At 43.4% G+C, this 23065-nt stretch overlaps 4 protein-coding genes across 8 annotated transcripts; 2 read left to right on the forward strand and 2 right to left on the reverse strand.

Annotated features, from left to right (window-relative positions):
* The first annotated feature begins 1975 nt into the window (after positions 1–1975).
* Positions 1976–13367, forward strand: LOC127776576 (uncharacterized). 5 transcript variants are annotated; one of them, XM_052302994.1, is made up of 12 exons: positions 1976–2378; positions 2504–4069; positions 4230–4350; positions 6177–6247; positions 7188–7234; positions 7316–8605; positions 8676–8829; positions 8973–10864; positions 11240–11717; positions 11823–12050; positions 12261–12374; positions 12636–13367. In XM_052302994.1, the coding sequence occupies exons 5-8, from the start codon at positions 7205–7207 to the stop codon at positions 8984–8986; spliced, it is 1488 nt and encodes a 495-aa protein (XP_052158954.1). In that variant the 5' UTR covers positions 1976–2378; positions 2504–4069; positions 4230–4350; positions 6177–6247; positions 7188–7204; the 3' UTR covers positions 8987–10864; positions 11240–11717; positions 11823–12050; positions 12261–12374; positions 12636–13367. The 5 variants fall into 5 exon arrangements, with proteins under 5 accessions (XP_052158954.1, XP_052158953.1, XP_052158952.1 ...); XM_052302993.1 differs by having other exon boundaries at positions 2492–4350; XM_052302992.1 differs by having other exon boundaries at positions 2504–4350.
* A 287-nt stretch (positions 13368–13654) lies between these two features.
* Positions 13655–17123, reverse strand: LOC127776577 (3'-N-debenzoyl-2'-deoxytaxol N-benzoyltransferase). Its single transcript, XM_052302997.1, has 5 exons — positions 16211–17123; positions 15258–16122; positions 14811–15137; positions 14501–14706; positions 13655–14386 (listed from the first exon to the last, which is right to left on the reverse strand). Exons 1-2 carry the CDS (start codon positions 17050–17052, stop codon positions 15573–15575), a joined length of 1392 nt encoding a protein of 463 aa, XP_052158957.1. The 5' UTR covers positions 17053–17123; the 3' UTR covers positions 13655–14386; positions 14501–14706; positions 14811–15137; positions 15258–15572.
* On the reverse strand, positions 13748–15279 carry LOC127776273 (uncharacterized). Its single transcript, XM_052302636.1, has 4 exons — positions 15258–15279; positions 14811–15137; positions 14501–14706; positions 13748–14386 (listed from the first exon to the last, which is right to left on the reverse strand). Exons 1-4 carry the CDS (start codon positions 15277–15279, stop codon positions 13748–13750), a joined length of 1194 nt encoding a protein of 397 aa, XP_052158596.1.
* Positions 17124–17309: 186 nt separating the features above from the next.
* On the forward strand, positions 17310–21537 carry LOC127776575 (protein SEEDLING PLASTID DEVELOPMENT 1). Its single transcript, XM_052302991.1, has 9 exons — positions 17310–17753; positions 17837–18051; positions 18179–18329; positions 18447–18638; positions 19352–19514; positions 19635–19870; positions 20327–20503; positions 20588–20710; positions 20823–21537. Exons 1-9 carry the CDS (start codon positions 17379–17381, stop codon positions 21123–21125), a joined length of 1935 nt encoding a protein of 644 aa, XP_052158951.1. The 5' UTR covers positions 17310–17378; the 3' UTR covers positions 21126–21537.
* Positions 21538–23065: the final 1528 nt, after the last annotated feature.

Consider the following 23065-nt stretch of genomic DNA (forward strand, 5'->3'; position numbering starts at 1 on the left):
TGATTCGCCACGAGATCAATATACATGTGGTCGTGTAAAAGTATCTCTAATCATCCTTATTACAGTAGGGACAAGTTTATTTTATGAGAAAATATAAGAAATCACTCAATTCCAAGAAATATCATCGTATAAACGATTTTGTCTAAAAAATTCCACTGTCATTAGGGTTCCATCTATTCTGCGCCGTTAAATACACCGTTCATCCTATAGCACTTAATGGAGGGTTGCTTTCGGAACCCTAATGTAGACTAAGGCTGCATTTGATATGATTGATTGGCTTAAACTTTTTTACTTTTTGATGAGCACGCTTTCCAAACTTTGTGTAAAAAAATTATATAGAACAATTAAAAAAATCGTATAAATCATTTTTGTTAATTTTGTAGTTGTTAATAGTTAATTAATTACGTACTCTCTCCGTCCCATTTTAAGTGCAATCAAGAGTTTTCATGTCCAATATTTGACCATCCATTTTATTTAAAAATTTTATGCAAAAATTTAAAAACCGTCCATTTTATTTGAAAATAATATGAAAATATTGAAAAAAATAAGTCATATAAAGTATTATTCATGTTTTATCGTCTAATAACAATAAAAATACTAATAATAAAAAATACGTTTAACATGGGACAGAGGAAGTACTAATTACTTTTTCGTGCAAGCAATTACTTACTTGGTGTGAAACAACCTCATTGGTATATTTGCAAACGAAAAAAAAAATTATAAATAAAGCTTATATCTTACTAATATAAAGATTCATAAATTTCCGTTCGTCACACTTATTTTTCGTCTATCGTGCGATTCCCTCTTCCCCTCTCGCGCGTGTGTGCGTTGTCCGTCTCCGACGCGGAAAAAGAACTTAGGTCGCATTGTATTACTATAGAAAAAAATAGGGTTTAGATAGGGCTTTATTCCCAGCTAGATACGAAGCGGATTTGCTCTGATTTTTAAGAAAACAAAAAAAAGAGAATATAAAGATTGAAACCCCTCAATCAATTTCATATTATGTTTAAGAATGCGGTCGGATTTCATGGAGGCGGCGACATCAGGAGACGTCGGGAAGATGAGGAACTTACGGAGGTAGGGGACGACACTGTAGTGATGGGCCCGCACGACAATGAAATGGGGAGGGTAATTAGACTTTCGTTGCTTGCTGGGTCGGACGCGTGTCTGCGGGCAAAGGAGGAGGGGAGAATAAGGCATGAAAGTTGGCCGGCTCGGCTGTGGGCTGAGCGAGGTCATGGGCTGAAAATGGCCCAAGTGTAATGAGGATTTCATTAGATTTTTATTTAAATAAATGCTGAAATGATATTTGTATTATTAAAAATAGCAATTAAGCTTTAAAAATTCCAAGAAAATTTCGGAGAGTGTAATTAACTATGGAGAATTTAATAAAAATGAAATCTAGCCATATCAATTTTATTTCCTACACTTACTTTACTTTTCAATTAATTTAAACACCTACCTACTTAAAAAATACCAGTATTCCGGAAATTTGTATTTTAGTTAATTAAGTAATGTAAATATTTCTTAACTCCTCAATTTTTTCATCTTTTCTTCCCGTTGCAACGCGCGGGCACTTTTTCTTAAAAAAAAAAATCAAAGATGATACAAAATCCTAATCGTGTACGGAGTACAAATCACAACATAAAAACTGACCGATAATCCTAAAAAAAAAGGCATCACCTGTCATTTGAGCCTTTTTCTAGCGAGCAAAAGTACCAAACAATGTGGAAATAACTTCGGTTAAAAACAATTTTTTTTACTTTTAATACACTGTAGCGAAGCACGGGTATTTTGCTATATATATATATATATATATATATATATATATATATATATATATATATATATATGTGTGTGTGTGTTCTGAAAAATAAACTTTGGTCCCAAAATCAATTTTAAATTAAGATTGAAAATTCAAATTTCTGGTTGATAAGCAAAGAAAAAAAAAAAAGACGAGGCCGAAAAACGCTAATCGAGCTCGCCGGCCTGGTTGCCTCTTGGTTTCCTCACCGCCTCACGCGCGCCAGCTGCCCCTCCCTCTCTCGTCCCCGTCGCAGTCGGCCGCCCTCCGCGCCGCGCGCCGCGCGCCGCCGCAGGACCTCCTCGCCGCCGCGACGACCGCCTGCTCCTCTCCGGCGTCGTAGACGTCAATCAGTCACCGAGCGCGCTCCCCTCCCCTCCCCCCTCAGCCGTCGCGCCCGGGGCCGGACCCCCTCCTCTGCGCCGCGCCCGATCTTATCCGCGACGGACGAGCCGCGACCCAGGCAACGGCGAGGCGATCCTCCCCGCGACGAGCCGGCACACGCGTCGTCGAGGCGATCCTGGCTGGCAGGCGGTGATACTCGATCCCCGGCCACGCGACGAGGCGACCCCAGGTAGATCGACAGACCATAGCGCGTCTGGTTTCTGAATTTCTGACGGTCTGCAGCGATGTCCCCGAATTCGTGCCTGATTCCCTGATTGATGCTGGGTTCTTGTTGCTGTGGAGTGTGGAATGCAGGGTACTCGCAGTCGCAGCTGTACTCGCCGTCGCAGCGAGGGCCGAGGAGGAGATTATTATATTCTTGGCGACTCCATTATGTGTTGCTTGCACATGTTTTTAGCACTAAATAAGCATCATAAATTCAGAATCAATTAAGTTTTCTTCACAATATAGATACAATTGTGCCAGTTCACTGTACTTTGATAAAGTGATATTTTTATGCCAAAACATAATTTAATACATCAAGATTAATGAATCAATTTCTTCAGTACTAGAGTTATATTGCTGTCCCATAGAAATGCACCACTGAAAGATGAAACATCTTAAGCTGACACCAACATTGTCTTTAGTTAATGCTAACGCAAACTGTTGATATACTCATATACATGTACAGGGTTGAGAGGCTTTTCTGGCTTCTCAATGAAAGTTATATCACAAGGTATGACTGTTACCCTTTATTTTGAGTTAACATGCACCCAGATTGGTATCATGCCTTGGTCATCTGGCATTAACTCATTTTACTAAATTTTGTTGAGAAATGCCCTGAATCCGTTGTAGTGAAGATGGGCATGCTTTTATCAAGTATGCTTTACCAATACCAGATATAAATGTCTCAAGTTACTGCAGATAACTAATTACTCCAGAAATAAAATCGATATTGTTGCTGTTTAAGCATTTTCAACTCACAGATCATAGCTATTTGTGAAAGTCAGATTGAATCCATTACTGTCGTATGATTTAGATTGTGTTTTCATTTCAGTATACGCTAACAGGATATCTTGTACAACATATCTTTGCATCCTTCTAGCTGTATATTTTCCACGTAAGATCTTTCACATTATTTGTCAGTTCTTGATGACATGCAAGCCATGCGCTAGATTTACTAATATGTTTTGAGGATGGAATCTGGAGCCAAATGTAGATGGTAAGTTTTTTTTGGGAAAATACAGACTATCAGGGATTTGTAACTTCTATGGTTATAATTTGCACATATTCAGAGTTTCTTTTCATATGTTTAATACTCCCTCCGTTTCATGTTATAAGATGTTTTGGTTTGTCCTAAATCAAACTTCTTTAAGTTAGATCAACTTTATAGAGAAATGTAGCAGCATCTATGATCTACAATACCAAATTAGTTTCATTAATCTACCACTGAATATGTTTTCAGACTTCAGTGTGTTCTATGCCCAGAAAGTTGTACTACATTTTAGACTTATGCACTCTGACTTGTGGACTCTTGGTAATGGTTGGGATTATGTAGAGAATACAGAATAAAAATCAGGACATTTCATTCTTTTTTTCTCTGCACTTCCTTTCATATTGCTATGTTTGTTCTTCTGCACCATCTTTTATGAAGATATTTCTTCACTCTTATATGTTTTAGACAAATTGGGTATTTAGATACTATAGCGTACTAGTAAATTTTCCATCACATCTATTTTTGCTGGTTGTAATGACTTGAAAGTAACCTGTCCTCTGGGGCACAGATGTATCATGTAGTATGCTGTACAGAGACAAAAATCACTTGAATACCAGGGTGTATAGTGGGAGAGAGATGAAGATAAATTAGCAAGAAATTACTTGGTATGGTCTGTGAATTTTTGGTTGATTTGAACTCATTTATAAACAGCAAGGTTGAATTTGTCAGATGGTGAAGCTACAAAAACTATAGGAAAACATAGCCTATTTCAAATAAATTCTAAGGGTCTGAAGTTTTATTCCTGAAATTTTCGTTTGTATGCAGCATGGCACAACATAATTATCGTCGTGATCGCCTGAGTCTTCTCTGTACTGGCAGCCATGGGTAATTCGGCATAGCATTGATCTGGCAAAGAAGATGAACAGAAGAAACGATAGCTATGATGGTATGTATGTGAACTCTAGCATTAATATATGCTACTCCTACTGCTCTTAACATACAGATGAATGTTTTGATCCTACTGTATCTTGCATTATTATTTATTAATGATATTAGTTGCAAAATTAATATGTTCGGTTTAGTCTGTAGTAGTGTCATCATGGCCAATCATCAAATCCGACGATCAAAATTGCGTGCGTTCGATCTAACGGCTGGGATTGCCTCCACCTCCACCCCTCCCTCGCCACGTAGGATCAAAATCAATTAGGTGCGTTCGATCATCGTGCCGTTGCGTTGCAGACTGCAGAGAGCAGCCGAGCGGAAATCGCGCCGCCGGCGACCCTCGTTCCCCTCCCTTCCCCGTCGTTCCCGGCGCCACCGCTCACCCTTCCTGCCGCCGCCGCTCCGCCTTCCCTGCAGATCCCCCCTCATTTCCCTGCACATTCCTCTCTCCTGTCGGCCGCCGCAAGAACCGCCGCTGCCGCCGCCGTCGAACCTTCGACGATCAAGGGCGTCGTCTTCTCCGTCATTAAGGGCGCCGCCGCGCCCTCTCTCTCTTTCTTGGAGGCCGCAGCTGAGCCGTCGCCCTCGTCGTCATCAAGGCCGCCGCCTCGCCCTGCTCTCTTTCTTGGAGGCCGCAGCTGACCCGTCGCCCTCGCCGTCGTCAAGGTCGCCGCCTCGCCCTGCTCTCTCTTTCTTGGAGGCCGTAGCTGACCCGTCGCCCTCGCCGTGCCCTCTCTTTCTTGGAAGGACGCAGCTGATCCGGCGCCGCCGGTTGTTCGTCGTCTCAACCTCTTCCGCTCATCTTCCAGAGCGCCACGCTGCCTCAACAGGTTGGTACTGGCGTTCTTTCTCCCTTCTTGTGCAATCGAATGGACGACGGTGAAAAAAAATAAATAAACTAAGGGACTGCTTCCTTGTGAGATGATTTGATTAATCTGGAGTGTTCAATGTTTAATGTGGATCAAATTGGTGGCAAATTCATATACTTCTTTGCCCGGTAACATTTTGTCGGCTTGAAATTGGTGGCTTGAAATTCTTGTCCGGTAATGTGGATCAAATTGGTGGCAAATTGATGATTTGAAGAATTTCATGTTCTGCTTGATAGGTAAAAAAGAACATCGATTGTGGTAGTTATGCTGGACTAACAAGTTCATTTGGAAAATTCTTTCGAATGTTAGTGCAGATATGAAGATACCAGTTAGAGAGATAACTTTACTAAATCGCTACTACAACATGCCCTAAGTTGATCGAAACAATCAACCATTTGTGGAGAGAGGCTTTCATTGCCACAATTTTTGTCCTCCAACTTGTATATCTTGTTCCATGGATGTATATGTTGTTGACTACATGAAGGATTAGATTATATACATCATTACTATTGTTGCTCCAAAATTTTTTTCAGATGCATTATCATAGTTGTGGACTGGCATGGAATGCTGGTGTCACCGTTTCAAATGAATGAATATGATTTCCATTTTTTTCGTTATAAAGCACACGATCTGCCAACATTTTGCACCAGTTTTACCTGTGTATTTTCTTAATAGTCTGTTACATGATTAGCTACATGCTGCATGCTACATCTCTGAGTTTACCAACTCAGTTCTTGTCTTTATCAAGTTGGTCAATCTCACAATAAACCTGTAAATTACTTTCAGAATGAAAGTATTTAGAAACTCAGTTTTGTAAGACCACTAGTATTTTTTGTAGTGAAATGAGCATTGTGCCTGCAGATATAAGATGTATAAACTCTGTGTTTATTTATGCTGCTACTGTTGCCACATGTGAATCTGAACTATCAAGATCCTAAACTAACGTGCATGTACTGTACAGTTCTGAAGAGTGAAGATTTTTTAATCAAAGTTTGGGAAACTTCTCAGGGAAAGTTTGTCAAAACACTGCAGGTAATATACCACCATTTCGCTGGACATTCAAAGATTTATGCAATTTTTTATGCTCCAATGAGGAAGTTCAATTCATTGTCTAACTGGCCTTGCTAACTGAATTTCTACCTTCTCTAAATTACTAAATTACTTAATATTAATAATTTCAGTCTTTCTGTTGTATTCCCTCCCTTTCATATCATGTCACTTTGGGTTTGTCCTAAGTCAAGGCTTTTTAAGTTTGACCAAGTCTTTAGAAGACCGTTGTTTCATAGTAGCACCAGACATATAGGCTATACTGATATACTGAATAAGACCTCATGGTTTCCCCTCTTTTCTATTGCCCCACTTAAATTGCTTGTGAAAAGAAGATTAGTTGACCTTCCAAATGCAAAAAGAAGATTTTACTTCTACATTACAAATGAAAATGTTTCTAAGCAAACACCCAGAAATATCTTAGCAGGCATTTTGATCTGGGACTTCTTGAGTGAACTTCAGATTCAATTACACCTATGGTCATGTAAATTGTCTGGTTGACCTTTGCCATCACCCAATCCAAATAAAATCTCTAAACTTTATACCTGTTGATTGTACTGACTGAAGGCAACTAACTGTTCTTGGAAATTTTGTGACACATTCTGATCTTGAATATTAACGAACAGCTACACAAACACTACCTTTTATCTCATCAGATAATGATCGAAATTTCCATAGGAATTATCTGAGCTTGGAAGATCCATGTTTTGGAATTTTTTTCTTTGATTCTGTTCAGGCTAGGACAGGAAGAAGTTTGCACTTGTTTTATGTTTCCGTTTTTCAGTACAACTAGAATACTACAAATATTGGGCAGTAGGTCAATCATGTCATTCCTAATTTTCGTATTGTTTCCCTAATCTGACGATTTAATATCAACATATGTTCTGATCTACAAGGTTTTTTTTTTTTTTTTTTTTTTTTACAGAAGCTAGGAGGGTAACAATGGATTATGATCAAGCAGATGGGCTTTATGTATGTGCACTCTATACAAATGACCTTTTTTTGCGCTAAAATTGTAGCTTTTTAATATATATATTTCTTTGTGATCTATAGGATTTTCCTGCCGATGATCCGGTTTTGACCCTAAATATCAACCGATTTCTATCTGATAATCCTGAAGATAGATGCCAGTACTTTATTGATCAGATTGAAAGTGCCCGCAATCTAATACGGGCCAAATGTATCAAAGTTGTGAAGGGTACTGGGAAGCACCAAACTCTGTATCTCACTCCTGAGGATCTTTTTGTGTTCACAGTAGCTTTTACAGATGAAATATCAACGGTCACTGCTATTATTGAAGCAAAAAATATGTGGGTCCGCGGTTTCAGGACATCTGAGGGAGTGATTTATGAGTTCAAGGATGAGCCTCCTAAACTTGAGGAACTTGAGGAGATAATAGGCCACACAAATCAGAAGTATCAGAAGTTCAAAGGGAAGATTAAAAGGATAGCAGGAAAGCAAAAGAAGTCGCCCCATAAGTTTATTAAAGGTTCTATCTTGTTAGATCATGGGAGCAATTATCGTGCTCTGATTGGTGGAGGACAAAGTCTATACCGTCTTGCCATGGGCTTTCCTATACTAAAGGCGATGATAAATGATCTTGCACATTTTGATAAGAATCATCAGTCACCAACAGCAAAATGGTCTATGGCTGTACTGATTATTCATTCACCAGAGTGCCTTAAGAATAGATACATCTCTTCTCTTATGGTAGATGCTTTGGAGAACAGATACTTTCACAAGCTCCGGCGACTTAAGTCTCGAGGAAAGCATTACGCATTAAATTGGGACAAGTATTCTGGTTACATTCTGAAATCTCTGGATGTCCCATTGTTCATTTGGAATGCTAATGAGAGGTGTTATCGGCACAATGAATCATTCTTCTTGAAGGAAGATGCCCACATCAACCTGGAAACTGCTATGGAGGACATCTTGTTTATCAAATGTGATTCTTATCCTGAGAGCAGCTTCAGGGAGGTTAAGGAAAGAATCATTAACTTGCCAGCAAATCTGCAATCATCCATTGGTATAGTACTTGTGAATGGTGTTACCTATGTCTTACAGCGAGGAACAGAATTGCCATGCATTGCAGAGCTGGTCCTGAGGACTTTTACTTCCTCACCTTCAATCCAAGTAATAGAAGGAGATCTTCCAGTATTTTCTGATTCTCATATTGTTGGATCTCACGTTCGTATGAACCTAGAGCCGAGTCAGGGAAGCAAGAATATAAAAGTCATGGTTTGTGCAAATGCTCTTCGGTTATATGCTGAGGTCTATCAGATTGGAAATGAAAGCACTACCAAGCAGCGTGAAGGTCAACACGCATTTCGATTAGATGACGAGGTAATGTCAGAAAATATTTATTGTATTAATGGAATTCAATTTTCTGTTTGACATTTGTTTTTCTTTCCAGCTTTTCAGGAAGCACAGTGAAATGTGCACAAAATATAGTGATACATTTCAGAAACTCAAGGAATTGAAGGTTGAAATGGCAGAAAAGCTGTACTCAAATTTAAGTGACATAGATCTTATATGTGGTACTACTCAGAATCCATTAACACTAAAGAGTAAGTATTAATAAAGTTCACTTCTTTTTGCCTTGCTATAGCGTTAATACTAGAGAGCAAGTATAAACTTCACTTCTGTTTGCCTTGCTAGCATCGTTGATTATTTTATAAACTGACACAATCATGTTTATAATCTATGTTAGATTTTGGAATGTGAAGGAGGCATAGCCAGCAACTACATCGTCTTTTGCTCAAGGTGGATATTTTCGGGAATACACCAGCGGTGCATTTTTTCATTAAGGGAATAAAGGTTTATTTACAGCAAAAAAGCAAAAGGCAGCATGGGACTGAAACTGGAGAAACGAATACAAATAGGCCTATTCTCACGACATGTTTGTGCTACCCCGACCCTCTGGGACCTGTGGAAGGAATGATGGTATCAGCGAGTTGGATGTGTGCCAGAGCTCCGCTTCTGCTGCCATTCTCTTTGCAATGTCAACCCAAGTCGTGCTCTCATTGTTGAAGACTCGATTGTTTCGTTCTTTCCAAATTGTCCAGGCGACCAATGTTGCTAAGGTATCAAACCCTCAGCGATGCTGCTTGTGAACCTTCTCCCTGCTGCTGCAATGCCAGGTGTGAAAGGAAGTTTCATTCATCGGGAGGCAATCTGGCAGACCTATCGCTCGCAGTGCCCACCACCAAAGCTGCCTTGATTCCGGACACGCGACCAGAATGTGATCAATGCTTTCCTCATGTTGATCACAGAACGCATTTCGCAAGCAGGTGGATATTGTTAAAGCATTTGACACAAGTGTGTTGGCCCTTTCTTCTGGACACTGTCTCCCGTCTTAGGTTCAGCTGCCGGTAGCGAGATTGGATCTCTATTATTCTCCGCTCTTCTTCTCAGGTGCTGCTGATTTCTGAATAGTGTGCCTAGATGCTGATTCTTTCATCAACATGAACTTCGCCAAGGAGACTCCCTCTCTCTCTCTGATGCTTTTTATCCTAGTCATGGACATGGTTAATGCAATGATTAGGAAAACCTCAGATCTTGGGCATTTTTGTCTCACTCTACAACCCGGCGATCGAATTCTGAGCTCCTCTTTAGGAGGATGACTATGTGATGTTCCTGTCCTCTGCTGTTGGAGATCTGTAAGTTGCCAAGGGTATTATTTCTGTCTTTGGCATGGTGTCAGGTCTGACTCTGTACACAAACTTCAGTAAGTGTTTCATCACGCCGATTCGTTGCTCAGAGGATGATCTCAATCTGATTTAGCTGCTTTTCCCGTGCGTCTTCTCTGACTTCTCGTGCAAATATCAGAGAATCCACCTTCTGGTGATGAGCATCACTAAGGCCTCCTTTCATGCGTGTCTCGGTAATGGGAATCCTATCCTCTTCTGGTCAGACAAATGGGTTTGACGGGCAACCTATTGCTGCTTTGGCCTGGAGCTTGTGAATGTGGTGCCGAGGAGCTTGTGAATCAATCCTGGATCAGAGATCTTCCTTGTGCCTTAACTGTCTGAGTACTATCTATCACAATTCCTGAAGGGTTGAGATATTTGTCCAAAGTATCACCCTAATCTCTAACCTGGAAGATCAAGTCATCTGGTGCTGCACCAGCGACTCCTCTTACCCTGCACCAAGCAGATTTGGCACGACCTGGCCAAGTGCAAGTTGTTTATATGGCTGGCTGTTCAGAAACATTGCTGGACAGTGGATCGCATGATCAGGCATGGCATGGACAGTCATACATGTTGCCCCTTGTATGTGCAAGAGTTGGAGATGGTCAATCATATCCTTCTCACCTGCGTGTTTGCCCTGCAGGTGTGGTGCGAAATCCTCTCCTTGGCCGGCTTTCCCCTGCCCACCCCTGGCTGGGACTGTGTCATCCAGAAGTGGTGGCTGTTTGCCAGAAGATGCAACGGCGTGGATTTGATTCACTAGTGCTCCTGGTTTTTTGGTAACTGTGGAGGGAGCGAAATCGTCGTGTTTCCGATAGGTCACTATCCTAAATATCTGAAGTTGTAGCTCTGATTCACAAGGAGGGTCGTCTATGGTGCGTTTCTGTTGCTGCGCCACTAGGAGCACTTCTGGGTATATTTTTTTTTCAGTTCCTCTCTTGTTGCTGGGAGATTTTCTAAGTTTAATATTTAGTAGTTAGCCTTCCAATTTTGTTCCTCCTTGCCATTTCTGCTGGATTCTTCTGGCCGGGTGCGGTGTGTAACTAAATGCTTCATCTTATAATATATTGATACGCAAATCTTTTGCATGTTTACGAAAAAAAATACAGCTCTAGCTAGCTGCTAGTTAACTGAAATCATCTGGCACTTTTTATTCAACATTGTCATGTGTGCTATGAGTCTTTTGTTTGACATGGCAATATATGTTACTTATCCTTAATCTTTTTTGTTCCATAATACGATAAATGACACCCAATTTTTCTGATGTTTTCAATTCTGCAACATACAGGAACCTAATTGCTGGCCATATAGTGTATAGAAGCTTGGAGCTATGGACTCATTTGGATACTGGTGCACTCAGTTGCTGGTTTGATGCACTCAGCAATCAACATTGTTGTTACTGATGATTGAATAAATGGGTTAGTCGAAATAGTTAAAATCGGATGTTCATAATTCTTGCTTGGTTGAGACTGAGGAAGAGGTCTGGACCGTGATCAAAGCCATCCCCAATGACAGCATCGGAGCCTGATGGTTACACTGGACTATTCTACAATCATGTTGGGGTGGTTTTGGCAGCCCTTGGAAAATTTTACACAGGGAACACTCAAAACTTTGATCAGCTAAACAATGCTGTTATAACCATCCTGCTTAAGATTGAATCACCAATGATGTTGAAGGATTACCGGCCAATAATTATGAGTTTCGATGCCAATGATTTTGAGGAATGGGCAGCTACTCGAATTCAGAATGCCTTTCAATGCTACAAGGTAACATTAATTATGAGTTGTTTCCTTCATTTTGGCTACCAAAGGAGTTCTTTGTTGCTAAGAAATTGGCACATCGTTTCCTGCCGTTTCGTCACTCAAATGCAGGCAAAGAAAACTCTCAGATGTCTCAAGGGGGTTAAAAGATTGCACATTATTGGGCAGACCAATCCAGTTAACAAGCAGACAGCTCCCACATTGAACTACATACAGTCTTGGAACAAGTTGCAGGCAGAGATAAGAAACCGGCGTGCCTTCATGGTCACCGAAGGGCGCAATAGGAAGACGAAGCAAGAAAATTAAATGAAACTTGAAGCAAAACTCCAAAATTCGCAGGTGAATTTCTCCTAAAGGACCAACATTCCTTGTAATTCTTTCTGCCTACCTGATTATTGTGGGGATTCTTTTAGTCATTACCTACCCTGAATCCTTTAACTGATTAAACTAATCAACTATATTTTTCATTAATAAAATTAAATTTACTAGAAATAGAATACTAATGTTCTTTGACATTGCATTTCCTTTTGGCATTGGCATGTTTAACAGGTCGAATGGAATGGAGGCTCGGATACTATGGAGGAAATACTTGGGAGGATCCAACAAAGGGAAGAGGCCGCAGTAAAGCGTGAGCGAGCCATGGCATATGCATTCAATCATCAGGTACTAACAATTGATTCAGGTGTTACAACTTCATTCATTGTTCATTCCTTTAAAAGAATCCTACGTATTGCAGCACATTATATCTATGATTTTGATCTTATATATGACAGAGACTCCTAAGCTAATTTTCATCATGTCTTTTCCCCTTAGGAATAGTTTCTTTCCATGCTACTTACTAGTTAATTCAGACTAGCACTATGCTCATTTCTCTATGTATAAACTCAACATAGTAATCGGCATATTCATTCTGCACATTTTCAGTGGAGAGCAAGGTCTGCCACAAGTCTTGGAAACTTCAACTATGAAGTTGGCAAGGGTGGCTGGGGTTGGAGCTGGATGGACCGATGGATAGCGGCACAGCCATGGGAGGACAGGCAAAGGACAGGCAAAGATGGAAAATGCCAGCACAAACCCGTGAGCTCTGAAGCTGCAAGGCTCAATCAGTCCAAGCAACAACATCAATGATCAAAAAGCCCCTAAGAAGAAGTCATCTCCATCTCCTCCTGATCAGAAGAAACCGGTAGCACCATCTCCTCCTGATCAGAAGAAATCAGTAGCACTATCTCCTGATCATAAGAAAACCGTAACATCATCTCCTCCTGATCAAAAGAAACCGGTAGCAAAGGGTGCAGAAGGCAAAGGCAGCTGGTCCTCCAAAGGCAAAGCCCAAGGACATGAAAGGGGGCCAAGAGAAGAAGCAACAACAGCTAGAGGTTCCTTCGCTCAGTGCGTAAAACTCGCCGCGAAATGGTTACTGCTCATTGTATGATTCATCTTGTGAAATTCACTTTTGTTTTTTCTCCCCACTCTTTGTTTCTCTCTTCTTTTTGTTTTTTACAGTGACATGGAACAAACAAGTGACCAATGTAGAATGTATTTGGTTGAGAGGTTGCACACATCTGATGAGAGTGGCTTTGGTTTTTTTAGATAATGAGGAGTGGCTTTGGTTAGGACTAGGATTCGTTGTTGTGCTGTTGTAATATGACTTGTGATGTGCCTGCCTATACGTTTGAATGGAAGGGTTTTGTTGGAACAACATTTAAGTTCCTTCTTTTGTTGATGACTTTACGACGAATGGTAAAATTGGGTGAGCTTTACCTAGGTAGTTAGCCTCATATTGGCCATGTTGGCTTTTTATTATTATTATTTTGATTAAACTTTTCTTTGGATCTATTAATCCCAACATTTTATTCAGTTATAAACATAAGTATGCTGCCATCCCTTCATGTCTTTGCAGCCGCGGCTGCAGGTCCATATATCAAATAAAAAGATGAGTTTTAACGACTGCCATTCTTCCTTGACATTGTTCTTCCACACATTTACAGTATTTTATTATGACAAGAACATAAAATATAATCCTCACTTTAACTGTACTAATACAAGCTAGACCAGGCTACCGTCACAGACACGTCCATATCTTCAAGATTGTGCGACATTTTCTTATAGGTTCCAAACTGTGGTAGGAAATTCAAAACATCGTAATAAACATCGTCGCCTTCTAAGAAGAACCCATCATTGTCGTAATCGCTAACAACACCATCTGGAGAGCAATCGCCATGCCCAATCTGACTACTGGAGTAGCCGTACACGAACAGCTTCAGATGCATCTCTCTGTTGATGCACACCGTGAAAGGCAGTAGCTTGCCTACGCTAACCTTGCTATCGAAAACCAAATACATACCCTTGATCATCGATAATGCGACAACAATGGCAAGCGAATCGTAGTGAGTTCCTCCGAGACGAATCACCTCGATCTCCACTGTGGCCAGCACGGCGTTTGGTACAGCAGCCATCTTCAGATCAATGGCACCACAGTGGCCAGTGTCAATGTGCCAGTGGAACCTTGAACGTTCTTTGTAGAAAGATGGACAGTAGATGGAGTAACCATCTACCAATACTCTATCTTCTTGTTCTTCTTGACCTTTGATCATTAGGTGATACTCCATTACCACTGGCCCTATTGCGTAAATACCGCGAGGAGGCTGCATCAGGGGTTGCACCTTATCAGAACCCTGCATATATATGTATGATATAGAGTTACTCCTGTGAGATAAAAACCTGAATGCTTAAGGAAGAAACTAATTAAAACGATTGCATAAAAAAAGAAGAGTTGATCAAGTGCTCACCGGCTTAAGTGTAAATGGTCTGTCTCTTGGGTATTCAAAGATGAAATTGCGTTCTTGGCTGTTTCGTATATCTCTGAATGCAAACATACCATAGATCTCCTGAACAACATTGTCAGGAGAAGATACAGTCAGACCAAACACCTGGATGGCTCGACGGCAAGGCTCCTCATTATTCTTCTTCTTCCTTCTCAGTGGTAACTGAGGCACTGCAGCAGAAATAACCAGTAAATATGGTAAAGTTCAAGAACATATAAAGTTAAATATTTTTTTCTTTTCTGAAAAAGATTGGTATGTGAAACGATGAACTTACTGAAATTGTTCATAGATAAGAGGTTTGGATCCAGAGATTGGCACGGCCCGTCGACGTGCAGAGACCCCTTCCAAATCGTCCTGATATCAAATAGATCAGCAGTGGAGACAGAGAATTTCATCTGTTCCATGATTTGGCTCTCCCACTTCTCCTCCGAAGCGAAGCGGACATCCCGATTTTCCATTGAGAAGTAATCGTTGTCTTCATCTGAAGATTCATCATCATCATCATATTCGGTTTCGTCTGAATAATCGTCTTCCTCTCCATCTCCTGCTTCCTCCCATTCAGATTCTTTCTTCACCCATGAATCCACCTCATTGTCATCCTCTATCGAACAGAAAAAAAAAAGAAAAAAACCAAATTAGTCCCCAAGATCATGATACTGTCAAGAGATCAAGGGAAGGTGAGGAACATGTAGCGAAACTGAAATTGAAGGCAATAACTAACCTCCTCTGCTACCGCGCGTCATGATCTTGATCTCGAATCGATCAGGCTCGCTCGATGATCTCGAGGTGATCTCTCAACTGGGTTGAGGTGATCGAGAAGAGCCGTGCCGGTATATATGCGCCAACAGTACACAGGGGTGTTTGATTTCTTATCGGATTCGGAGTTGGAAATTTCAAATTTCTTGATCGACCATTTTATTTTTTTGCCCATCCAAACAGGATTCACTCCCATTGCGGTTCGGAAATGTGTATGAAGATCTTTATTTGAATGAGTACTATCCATTTTGAATTTGAACGGACTGTTTTCGTGTGAAATTTACAGCTTCTCTTTCGAACGCAGGCAATGGCGTTGCAACGATAGCTCCTGCATCTCCTCTCTGAAGCAGTGCGTCGCCATCGCCGGCACCGCGACGAACACCTTGAACCCGCGCCGCCGCCTCTCGTCGGCTGCGCCGTACGGCACGAAGAAGCACGGCTCCGTGCTCCCGAGCAGCCTCCACGAGAGCGGCAGCACGGCCGCCGGCGAGCCCCACCCGAAGTCCACCTCCGAGTGGCCGAGGCGGCGCCAGTCGGTGAACGCGCTCACGCCGCGCCCCGCCGTGACGCCGCCGCCGCGGTGGAGCTCGTGGAAGTCGATGTAGGATCGGACGTACTCGTCGTCCACCTCCTGCTTGCTCTTCTTGACCATGGCGGCTGTGTCCGCGAGCGGCTGGGCGACGAGCTCGCCGGCGGTGAGGGCGACGTACACTGGGACGCACACGTTGCCCCAGTAGCCGTCCGGGAGCGGCGGCGTGAGGAGCTTGCTGATGTTCATGGAGTACACCATCTTCACGACCTCGTCGGGGCTCGTCCTTCTGGCTTTCGTCCTGCTCGATCACCGATTCCATGGCGGAGTTAAACGAGAGGAGATAAAATCACCTTGTTGTCCCAGGTGTTCGACGGGATCAGTGTAACCTGGCGCGCCAGATGAACGCGGCGAGGAACTCGAACGTTGTGAGCTTGATGCCGGCCTCGCCGGCGAGCTGCGCCCTGAGCTCCTCCACGCGCGCGTCGCTCACGTGGAAGCACTCCCTCGCGATCTGTCCTTGTGCGTCGCCGGCCGCGCCGTACGGTCCGTGCACCGCGGCGGCGGCGTCGTCGAGCGAGAGGACGCGTTCGAACGGCTTCACCACGCGCGGCGGACGCCTCGGGCCGAGACGGTCCTCCCGCTCCCACACCGGCGCCACCGCCGGCGGCTCCTGCGCCCCGCGCGCGAACCGCGCCGCGGCGGAGAGGAACTTGGTGGCGCCGGCGCCGTCGCAGAGCGCGTGCGCCACCCGCATCCCCAGCGCGACGCCGCCGCAGGCGAACCGCGTAACCTGGAGCGCGAGCGCCGGTGACCCCGCCACGCCGTCGCCGTCGCCGTCCCCCGGCACGAGCCGCTCCAGCAAATCGGAGCCCGGGCTGTCGGTGTCGACGTCGGCCACCGACACGTCGTCCGCCGCGGCGAGAACAAGGGGCACGGCGTCGGCGGCCGACCAGACGACGCGCCCTCCGTCCCCAATCCTCCCGGCGAGCGGGACGAACATGCCCAGGGCGGCGGCGAACGCGCGCGGGAGGACGGCGAGCGGGTCGAGCTCGAGCGACGGCGGCGGGAAGAAGCGCAGCGTGCGGAACGTCACGTCGAGCACGTTGCGGTCCGTGTCCAGCCCGGACAGCGCGAACGACGCCGGGTCATCCGCCGGAGGCGGACGCAGGTGCACGGTCTCCATGACGCGCACACGCATCTGCGGCGGCGGCGGCGGCGACGACTCCATGGTGGGGAGGAGGAGGAGAGCAATGGAGGCTACGCGTTTAAGCGGAGGAGGAGGAGGTTGGATGACGTCATGGTGCGAGGTAGGTGGCCGTCGCCATGGTTGGTGGCGACGTGGAAGCACAAGCGCCACTACTCCACGTTGAGGACGAACAGTACAAAACTATAGTTTGATCCTGACCGTTAGATCTCCCCCAGGTGGATAGATCGAACGGATCTAAATCCGCCACGTGTCAACCTAAGCGATAGGAAAGCCGAAACGCTGGGCTCTCGCGCTCTTTCCCTCCACTCGAGTGCTCGCCGCCGCCGCCGCCGCCGCCGTCGCCGGCGATGCACCTCGGCGTCTCCCTCGTCCCACCCCTCCCGCTCCACTCCCCCCGCCGCGCGCCCTATGGATTCCGCTCCGCTGCTCCCCGCCGGATAGCCGTTTGCCCCCTCCTCTCCGTCGGTCGGCACCGCCGGTTGGGGGCCCCACCGCGCGCGGCGCGGGGAGGTGGGGAGGGGCCCGAGGAGGAGATGCGGAGGCTGCTGGAGTTGCTCCCCGGGGAGCTGAGGCGGCGGGTGGAGGGGCACCCGGAGCTCCCGGCGCTGGTGGAGGTGGTCATGGACCTCGGCCGCCCGCCGCTCGCCCGCTTCCCCTCCGGCGACTTCCTCCTCTCGCAGAACCCCATCTCCTTCGACGACCTCCGCCACGCCACCTCCCAGGTTGATCCCGATCGCTAGACTTAGTCTCATGGTGAATTTAGCAGCATTTGCTTATGGTGAATTGGTGATTCGCATTGTGCTAGGTTGGGGATTTCGGAGCGGACAATCGAGCTGGAATTAGCCGGACGCTGCACCGGATCAGCGCGATTCGCAACCGGAAGGGCGCCATCATAGGCCTCACTTGCCGGGTTGGGCGTGCCGTGCCTGGAAGTGCTAATTTGCTGCAGGATTTGGTGAAGGATGGTGGGTCATTGCTGCTCATCGGTCCACCGGGTGTGGGGAAGACGACTGTCATAAGGTAGGTTTGGACTGACGAGTATTGATTTTGATTCCGATGTAAATCGGGAGAGTTGTGCATTTGTTAATTGTGATCGAGAAATGTATCAGTGTTAGTGTAGCAACAAGTTGCTTGCCTTGACTTGCAGAGAAATCGCTCGAATGCTAGCTGATGATTATAGGAAGAGGGTGATGATTGTTGACACATCCAATGAGATAGGTGGAGATGGAGATATTCCTCACCCAGGAATAGGCAATGCCCGCAGGTTACAAGTGCCTAACCAAGATATGCAGCATAAGGTCCGTGATCGTATATATGCCAAACGAATTACATGTGAATTGATAATTGAAGCTCTTTTTAACACACCAATGTCTATTTGTGCTTATTTGTTTTTTTTTTCTCTCAATCTCAATCAGGTATTGATAGAAGCTGTGGAAAACCACATGCCCCAGGCAATAGTCATCGATGAAATTGGAACGAAGCTAGAGGCTATGGCTGCTAGCACCATTGCACAACGGGGGATACAACTTGTTGCCACTGCCCATGGAATAACAATAGAGAATCTGATCATGAATCCATCACTAGATATGCTTGTAGGAGGTGTGCAGGTAATGATATGCTGCATTTTATTCTATGCAATGTAGCTAGAATAGTTATGTATTAATATGTCAAATTGAACATGCTGATCGCCAAATCTTAGTCACCTAGAAACATGCTCTTTATTTTCCTAAGTATCTTTGCAATACTGAATCAATTCTGAGGTAGTGTGCTATTATGTTCCTGTCTGTAGTCTCTACCATGTAGTTTATCTGTGCGTTCAAATTATCCCATATAAGAGATAAAGTGAGATAGTATCACACATGGAAAGATTGTGATATTGATCATCAGTATACTCCAGCTTGCTTGTTGATGTTAACAAGGGTGTGTTTCCAAAAACAGTTATTTAACTTATACAGAATGGAAGAGCCAGCAAAATCTTACTGCAAACTATGTAATTGTATACGAGTATTAAATCAAGTTGCAGTCCTGCTTCCCTTCCACCATTGGTTAATGGTTCATCGTGACTGTTCCAAGTAGGCTTGTAAATTTTTAGTTACTATGTTTTGCTTGTTGAAGGTTGCTTCTATGCTTTTTAATCGAAGACTATGCATATTTAAAGCAATGGTTAAGGGCAATTCAGAAACTAACTGTTATAGCATCTATTCAGCTTTCATTGGGAATACACAGAAGCATCTAATGTTCTTTCATGTGCTTTCTGAATTTCTGTACCTGCCATTTCTGTCATGGAGATCTCTTACAATATGCTTTCTTTTTATGAAAGAGCGTCACCCTTGGTGATGAAGAAGCTAATCGAAGAGGGGTCCAGAAAACTGTCCTAGAGCGCAAGGGCCCATCGACTTTTACATGTGCTGCGGAGATTGTCTCCAAAATTGAATTGCGCGTCCATCGTAGTTTGGAAGATACTGTAGATGCTCTGCTTGCAGGTTCTCATTTATTATGGCATTAGTAAGCTGCATTATCATGTTAGATATGATGCTACAATATCTTATATAAAACGTGTAACTCCAATATCAGCATGATTTAGTCCGATTTGGTTGGTGCAGGCAAAATGCCTAATGTTGAAATTCGTAAAGTTGGTTCAAAGGGGCCAGTACAGGAAGTTTATGTGCAAAAGGAACGGTTGGATCTTGGTCCTTCTGAAGGTGCAACTCAATTGGACACTGATTCTTTGAGCAATGCAAGAAGAAGCTTAGACTCGGCATTTAATCTTGATCCTGCTGAAGGGCATATAGGGAGATCAACTGAAGCTGAACCAGACCTCAATCTATATGCTTATGGGGTATGCATTTCTTCAATACCCCCCACACCCACCCCCTCTCACGTACTTCAGCTTTTCATTTGTTTGCTCAAGGTTTTGCCTGGACTTGTGCTTTATTTTGCATTATTTGGTATGAACTGTGCTGTATGGCTTAATATATTTACAGCTTTTAGGTATGGCACATTGAAGTAATGGTGAGCTACCAAACCTCCAAGGCATTAATTAAGCCTTGTACACCTAAACAAAACCCTGTTAGTTCTTGTTTAGTAAGTGTAGCTGTGGGCTGTTATTGTTGGAGTGGTGAGGGAAGAGAAGTTGTTTCATGGCTTACGTTGTGAAGCCTCCAAGTTTGCAACTTCCTTCCTTTGTTTGGTTGGATATCTCTTATCACCGGATGACTGCTGAATTTCACGCACTGTCAACTCTTTATTAAGTTTCCTATACTTAGTTTGTAACTTATTGGATAGGCTATTCTAGATCTCGGAGTCGACTGCCTTGCAAGCCATTAAACAGCTGGAGCTGGAGGACATTGTAACCTTGACTTATAACATCAGTGAAGCTGATGCAGTGATTGCATTGCAATCGAAGCTCAAGAAGAATACCCAGATTCAGGCTGTTGTGAAGTCTCAAGATATACCTGTTTTTTTCACCAAGGTTTGTATAGAGCATTGTTAATTTTCATGGCACTGTTAATTGTTGATGTGACAGAATGTTGATATTGGCTAACTATTTGTATAGACAAACTCCCTGGTGCAAATCAGAAGGGCACTTCGTGCCCTTGTTGATGATCACACGGATGGGTTGATGGATTTTGAAGATACTGAAGAAGTGAGATCTTCGGAGGAAACTGATGCTTTGGAGGTATGATTACCATTTTCCTTTACATTATCTCTCCTGCCATTGCTATAGCAGTTTTGACCTATTCTGATCAACACCTTCATGAATAACATAAACAATCATCTCCTGTTGCCAGGAAGCTAGATTGGCAATCGAGCAAGTAGTGATCCCAAAAGGTGAAAGCGTGCAGCTACTGCCCAGACCACCAAGCATCATCGCTTCCCAGGTGGATCTAGTCGAAAGTTTCAAGCTCAAGTGGGAATCTATAGGCCAGGAGCCAAACGCATGCCTCAGAATTCTTCCGCAATTCGTAGGCGTGGAAGAAGGCGGCAAATCTGTCAAGCAAGAAGCTGCAACTGAGCTCACAGATTCAGACAATTCAGATGACATGGACTATAAACAGAACGGTGTCAGCAGGCTGCCTTTCCTCCCAGAGTAGCACTCACTATCTTACCCTCCTGCTGTTCCTAGCTGTATGAATGTCATTCTTTTTCCAGTTTCCACTTCCCTGGGTTGCTATTGATAACATGGTAACAACATCCATCAGAAAGTGGCTGTAATTTACAAAGTTGGATAGATAGTGCAGCATTACGCATACAGAAGTACAGAATCGGTTCCGACTCAGAAGTCAGAAATAAAACCTGACGGCCTTCAGATGACTCACAGGATCATTTTGGCAACTTTTGTGAGCTGGGGGTGATAAATACTGTCATTAGTTGTTAGGCACATTCCCTCCTGGGATTATTATACAGCTCAAGCTGCGAGTTTGTAAATGCAATTAAAATGTTTGCCGACACATGCTACTGGCCCAATCTTATATCGGTGTGGAATTAAACACATTTGGCTGCTGAGTTTCAGTGTGAAATTAAACACATTTGGCTGCCGGGTTTCTTTATACCATCATGTCTCCCGGATGCATGCATGTAACTAGCTCGGTGTACTACACATTCTTACTATCATCTCCCATTGTGAGTTGTGACCAAAGAATTATGTGGATGGTTTTTCCCCCTCCAGGAGACGTCCTCCTTTTGCGCATGTCGTCCTCCTATAGAATTATAATAGATGAATACTCCCTCCCATCCCAACATATAGCTATTTGGATGGAGCCATGTTTAAATTCGTAGTTAGAAATATTTACATTTTGAAACGAAGGAAGTATCAAGTATGCGTTATATTACTATATAAACATGCAAATTTAAATCCGACTTACACAGGTAGAAACAGAGACAATAAATTTAACTACGAATAATGATTTATAACTTTTTTTCTACTTTTGAATTTAAACTTGCGTATTTATAGTGTGATATAAACATATCGATATACCTTGCCAACAAAAATTCAGAATTTTTTTTCTGACTTTTTAGGCGGCATGGAAAAAACAAAAAGGATGTCCCCTTGAGAGATAAATAGAAAACAGAGTACTTTCCCATTGTGTGCATTCATCATTCTTCCTTGCGCCGCATGCAGCAAACCGTGGCTGCTCGTCGCCCTCAGGGTCGTCGTCGTCGACGAGCTTAAAGCTTCCAATGGCAGGTGAAGTTCGTGGCCACAGAGCCATGGGGTCCTCCTGGGCCGGCCGCCATTGGAGCAGCCCGGTGGTTGAGCAAAAGAAGAAATATAGCTAGAACACACACGCGATTAATGGCGGCCTCGCGTACGCCCATTGCTTCCGTTTGTGACCAGTGGAAAATGACACGGAGATGCATATATGGGTCTCTGAAAATTTAAAGGGAAAAATTAAGGAAGAAGAGGCCAACTAGGTAACTGAATGTGTGTGTACTGCATATTGTACTCTCTGATCTATCACCTACATGCATGTTCACCTATATATGGTCACATAGGTTGGTTAGTTATGCCTTTATTTGGCTTTTAACAAGGCCTTTTTTGTGTACTGCAGGTACTCCTTGAAAGTGGATTTGTACGTGGAGGAACTTGTATAATTTATACGTTGACAAATGGGCATGAAGAGAGTAATAAAGATCAAGTATATATATCAATATACTCCATTATCCCCTCCGTCCCTAAATATTTGACTCCGCTGACTTTTTCAAACATATTTAACCGTTCGTCTTATTTAAAAAATTCAAGTAATTATTAATTCTTTTCATATCATTTGATTTATTGTTAAATATACTTTTATGTATACATATAGTTTTACATCTTTTACAAAAGTTTTTGAATAAGATGAACGGTTAAATATGTTTGAAAAAGTCAACGGCGTTAAATATTTAGAGACGGAGGGAGTATGTATTTAAAAGTTGATGATCGATGCTTGTGGCAACCAGAAGCAAATGAGATCCGGCTGAAGATCACGGTGCTTGCTGATTCGTGTGAGCTGACTTGGCTAGCTTATGAATTAATGAACATATATAGATATAT

This window comes from Oryza glaberrima, chromosome 6, assembly GCF_000147395.1.
Source record: "Oryza glaberrima chromosome 6, OglaRS2, whole genome shotgun sequence".
NCBI classification, from domain to species: Eukaryota; Viridiplantae; Streptophyta; class Magnoliopsida; order Poales; family Poaceae; genus Oryza; species Oryza glaberrima.